This window comes from Anabrus simplex, chromosome 9, assembly GCF_040414725.1.
Source record: "Anabrus simplex isolate iqAnaSimp1 chromosome 9, ASM4041472v1, whole genome shotgun sequence".
In the NCBI taxonomy this organism is placed as follows: Eukaryota; Metazoa; Arthropoda; class Insecta; order Orthoptera; family Tettigoniidae; genus Anabrus; species Anabrus simplex.
Genome location: NC_090273.1, coordinates 132,330,396 through 132,336,303, shown reverse-complemented (window position 1 = coordinate 132,336,303; position 5,908 = coordinate 132,330,396). Strand labels below are relative to the sequence as shown.

General features: G+C 43.4%; 1 protein-coding gene across 1 annotated transcript; it reads right to left on the bottom strand.

Moving 5' to 3' along the window:
* Nucleotides 1-2,958: 2,958 nt before the first annotated feature.
* Nucleotides 2,959-5,035, bottom strand: LOC136880909 (transforming acidic coiled-coil-containing protein 3). Its single transcript, XM_067153437.2, has one exon. The coding sequence runs from the start codon at nt 5,033-5,035 to the stop codon at nt 3,278-3,280; it is 1,758 nt and encodes a 585-aa protein (XP_067009538.2). The 3' UTR covers nt 2,959-3,277.
* Between the last annotated feature and the right edge of the window lie 873 nt (nt 5,036-5,908).

The window sequence follows — 5,908 nt, the reverse complement described above, 5'->3', positions numbered from 1 at the left end:
CTTAAATTTCATGCTGTTGTTATTAAGTAAAAAACTAAAAGAGAATACTAATCTTGTATTTTCCTTCAAATAACCCCCTTGTGGGTGGGAGCGGAAGAAAAACACCCGCGCTATCCCCTCCTATCGTATGAGGTGACTAAAATGCACCCCAGGGGCTCTTAACTAGGGAGCGTGGGTTGGCCCTTAGTTGAGCCCTGGCATTGATTCCACTTACTTGTGCCAGGCTTTCCACTTTCATCTAACCTATTATATTTGGTCAACTCTTGCTCTTTTCCGACCCCGACTCTATTAGGTTCTGAGGGCTAGGGAGTCTTTCATTTCTACGCTCTTTGTGGCGCTTGTCTTTTCTGGCCGATAGCCATATTTTCTCTCTGATTAGTGTTCCATAGAGGATAGTTGCCCAGTTCTACTTCCTCTTAAAACAGTAATCACCACCACCATAACCAGCACCACCTATGATATGCTTGACTGTGTACACTGACTGACAGAGCAAATGCAACACCAAGAAGGAGTGGTCAGAACTTTATGCCAATTGCAGGGTAGACTGACGTCACTGAGGTATGCTCATGATGTGAAATGCGCCGCTGTGCTGCGCACGTAGCGAACGATAAATGGGACACGGCGTTGGCGAATGGCCCACTTCGTACCGTGATTTCTCAGCCGACAGTCATTGTAGAACGTGTTGCGTGTGCCACAGGACACGTGTATAGCTAAGAATGCCAGGCCGCCGTCAACGGAGGCATTTCCAGCAGACAGACGACTTTACGAGGGGTATGGTGATCGGGCTGAGAAGGGCAGGTTGGTCGCTTCGTCAAATCGCAGCCGATACCCATAGGGATGTGTCCACGGTGCAGCGCCTGTGGCGAAGATGGTTGGCGCAGGAACATGTGGCACGTGCGAGGGGTCCAGGCGCAGCCCGAGTGACGTCAGCACGCGAGGATCGGCGCATCCGCCGCCAAGCGGTGGCAGCCCCGCACGCCACGTCAACCGCCATTCTTCAGCATGTGCAAGACACCCTGGCTGTTCCAATATCGACCAGAACAATTTCCCGTCGATTGGTTGAAGGAGGCCTGCACTCCCGACGTCCGCTCAGAAGACTACCATTGACTCCACAGCATAGACGTGCACGCCTGGCATGGTGCCGGGCTAGAGCGACTTGGATGAGGGAATGGCGGAACGTCGTGTTCTCCGATGAGTCACGCTTCTGTTCTGTCATTGATAGTCACCGCAGACGAGTGTGGCGTCGGCGTGGAGAAAGGTCAAATCCGGCAGTAACTGTGGAGCGCCCTAGCGCTAGACAACGCGGCATCATGGTTTGGGGCGCTATTGCGTATGATTCCACGTCACCTCTAGTGCGTATTCAAGGCACGTTAAATGCCCACCGCTACGTGCAGCATGTGCTGCGGCCGGTGGCACTCCCGTACCTTCAGGGGCTGCCCAATGCTCTGTTTCAGCAGGATAATGCCCGCCCACACACTGCTCGCATCTCCCAACAGGCTCTACGAGGTGTACAGATGCTTCCGTGGCCAGCGTACTCTCCGGATCTCTCACCAATCGAACACGTGTGGGATCTCATTGGACGCCGTTTGCAAACTCTGCCCCAGCCTCGTACGGACGACCAACTGTGGCAAATGGTTGACAGGGAATGGAGAACCATCACTCAGGACACCATCCGCACTCTTATTGACTCTGTACCTCGACGTGTTTCTGCGTGCATCGCCGCTCGCGGTGGTCCTACATCCTACTGAGTCGATGCCGTGCGCAATGTGTAACCTGCATATCGGTTTGAAATAAACATCAATTATTCGTCCGTGCCGTCTCTGTTTTTTCCCCAACTTTCATCCCTTTCGAACCACTCCTTCTTGGTGTTGCATTTGCTCTGTCAGTCAGTGTATAAAGTGAAGAACATAGTGAATTGTCTTATGTTCAAGCCATTATACACTGACGTTTTTATTTATCTATTCAGGGGATTGCTGCTCGTCCGGTCGCCTGCGGTGAAAGCCTCCCTCCCGCCAAGCACTTTCCCATAATGCGGCCAGTGCTCGCCCGGCACGGAGTCAGAGGGTTTTCGCACAAGTTTTCCTGTACTTTATGAATGTGTTATGTGCATACCCACGCTAATGTAATAAAACTGCACTGGAACAAAACAATGAGTACTAAACACGTTAACACTTCACTAAACTGAACATTAACGCTGATAAAGCTCTCAGCAGACTGCACGAAGGAGGGGAAGTTGTGATGCCGATAAGCGATTGACAATCCCTGAATAAATACACAAGTGTCCCTTTATAATAACGTGATATATACATTGCAAAAATTATTTTGGGGTGCCTTTTGTTAAACCCTACGCAGATTAGATTAGATAAGTTTCTTGGCTCTCTCTCCTGAAATTCCTTCTTCCCTAAACTGATTTTTTTAAACCTTCCTTTGAATGGAGTGTTTTATATTTCCACCATTCTGTATTTGTAGACATATTAATTAATTAGCCGAAGGAGGTCTCACAGAATGCAAAATATATCTGTAAGTACTGAATGGTGGAAATATAAAGCAATAAATTAAAGGGAAAATTATTCGTTAAGTCCCATGTGTTTGTCCTTAATCCCGTCTCTAGATTTCAATGATATTGATTGGTGAAAAACTCTGGGATAGGAAATGGATGAAATGAGTGAAGAAACATCCTTAGCTTTAGTAAAGGTACAGCCCCGCATTTTCCTGGTGCAGCTTACGTGTCTTAACTGTAAAGTTTTCCTCGGAACAGCATTGGTGACTCATACGGAACTTCCGTTCATTGGATATGGACACAATGTTCCCCAGCTTATTCATAATACGGAGAGGGAAAAGGTGAATTTCAGCCAAAAAATAAATTATTAAAACCAATAATTCTATATTAAATAACTTAATAATACACATTGATATACATTTACAAATATTAATTCCGTAATCTGTAGTGTTGTCAAAGATCAGTGTGTTTTATCTACAGGCTTAGCTCAAAGTGAACTTGAGTCGGCAGACAGCACCTCTTCTGGTCTTGTCTACCTCTCGTCTCTGAACTACAAACAACAGCAAGCACTTCGCATTACACATACTCGCGCAATGAGAATAAACTATACTGAAGTATTTTGTACATGGTTAGGGTTAATATTATTTAACGGAATACATGCCATTCATGCTCTTTAATGTTCTATAGTAATTCCAAACAGATTTTACAACGTCAATGAATGACTTTAAACAATGTCAATCTGAAAAAGTGATTAAGAATTGTGACGAGAATACCATATTACTTCCCCACTTTGCTGATGAGATCCTCGCATATACTAACCAGTTCCTGGCTCTCTTTCTTCTTCTGTTCCAGTGTTTCTTCCAAAGTGCTGCTTGTAAGTTCTGCTTTCCGCAACATTGCTTCTAATTTAGTCTTCTCGATGAGATGCTCTCGTTTTGCAGCTTCTATCACTCTATTTGCATTTGATAACTCATCCATAGCATGCTGTTTCAAAATTTGGTACTTTTCTTCATTTTTAATAATTTCTTCTTCGTATTTGTTTAACTGAGCCTTTAAAAGATTTTCGTTCTCTTTCATGTCTTCGATTACCTTTTTAGTGGTTTCATATTTCTTGTACAGGTCATTGAAGGATATTTCTGATACTTTCAGATGCTCCGTTATGCGTTTCATTTCGTCCTCAAGAGCATCAACCTTCATCTTGTGTGCAGCTTCCATTTCTTCTTTTTCACAAACGAGGCGCCTGATAGTTTTTTCGTACTCATCCATGACTTCACGCATCATCATTATCTCTTCGTCAGCTTGAACTGCCAATTTCGTTTTGCGATCAATTTCTTTCTTGCTAATTTCGTACTCGGCTAATACAGACGCTAGCTGAGTTCTGAGTGAATTATTCTCCTGCGTATGTAGGTCCTTCATCGTCTTCAATTCCTGTAATATGTACGAGATGTTCTTGAGGCCTTCACAAGGCTCCGGCATCCCGTGCTGGTAATCGTGAGACCGTGGCTGTGATTCAGAAAACGAAATTAAATTATCAATGATAGCCAGTGCTTTAGAGTCATAACTCTGTTTCACAGTATCACCACTGCTCTCAATATTGAGGCGAGACTCGAAATCGGTGTTAAAGACACTGGATTTCGAGCCAGCGTCAGAATCGCTAACCGCACCAACCAAAGGATCGAATTTCATGTACAAGGAATTCTTTCTGAGGTCTATACCTGTGTTACAAGATTTTATTGCTGACAAGAAATCAAAAGTAGATGGATCTCGGAATATTTCATCAGTAGGTTGATCACCGACACTGTCATTTTTCACATCGGGTAGGGAATCTGGCACTTCTTGTTTGATACGGGTGCAAATAGATGACTCGTCAGTGGTAGACTGTTCTGTGGTTAATTTCATTTCCTCAGGAATCGATTTCTCTAGTATTTCTTCCTTGGGCAAGGTATCATATACTTCTGAGGATGGACGTGGAGATGATGTAGTTTTCGGAGATTTATCTTTCCCTTTAGGAGAAATGGTAGGACGTTTAGACGGTGCTTTGTCATCGGGTGATTTTGCTTGATTTCTAGGTGAATTTGGAGGGGTTCTGCTTGATGAGTTAGTACTTCGCGGGGAAGAAGGATTTTTTGGTGAACGAGTAGGACTTGATTTTACATTCATTGATTTGTTCTTGTTTACTTTCTTCATAGGGGATTCCTTATGGATCACTTCAGTGATTACTGAACTGCTAAGGGTACTTTTATTTAACAGCGAATGACTGTCACTATCCTTAATGCAAAGAGCAGAATCAGAATTCATTCTTGTTGGATTTGTGGATGATGGAGAGCAATTAGGACTTGCACGGACAGATAGCTGGGAAAGAAATAAGTTTACAATGCCATCCATGACGTCATCATTTTCTGTATCACTTATGCTGAGAATACCTTCTTCTGAATTGTCCTCTCCAATCTTTTCTGAAGTTCTGCCAATTTCTTGGACAATAGTAGCTGCTTCAGCAGCAAGAAAATCGGTTGGCCTGAAAGAAGTTGCCGTCATCGGAGCATATTTCCACGCAACTGTAAAAATTGGCCTCGAGTTGTCTTTCTGATTTGGTTTACCATCTAAGAGTCTCTTTGGGCAACTCACTATATGTCGAACGATACTTACTACTGCCCAAAGACTTGTAACCATCACTCTAAAAAAACCTTCGACAAATGATGCATTGTCTTCTTAGTCAGGTCCAACATCACGTTGTCTCTGATCCAGAAGACAGGATTTATCTGAAACAGAAGAAACCGTAAATACGATTTATAATTTTGTCCGGAATTTGGTGACATTTTAAGGTCATTACTAATGCTATCAAATGGGTCAGGACGAAGAGAATAAGAAGGAAAGAAAGAAAGAACGAAAGAGAGAAAGGAGTTGGTAGAACACACTTTCTATACAAATAAAATAACTTTATCTGCACACTTTACATTATTTCCGTATAAGCCGTTTTAATATGGAACGTAGATTCAGTTCAATGTTTGTCTGTTTGTTCGTTTTGTTTGTCATGTATTCAAGGACAAATGGCTTTATAGAATTTCTCGAAATTCAGCATTTAAATTCTAAGATAGAGCCGGCTTGTGCAATAGATGCATGCAGAGTGGCGTAACAGTATTAAAAAATCAATGCAAAACCCATGGCGCAACAGCCCCGAAGGGCGTCGGTCTACCAAGCGACCGCTGCTCAGTCCGAACACCTGCATATTACGAGGCGTCGTAATGTCGATGATGACTGTGGTTTAAGGGGGCCTAACAGCTAAGTCATCAGCCCCTAGTGGTGCGAAGTGCAACAAAATGCAACGACATTTTGAACATCAAAATATATCCATTGGCTAAAATCTAAAACGTACAATAATGAAACAAAAGATCATGAATCCAAAACAGT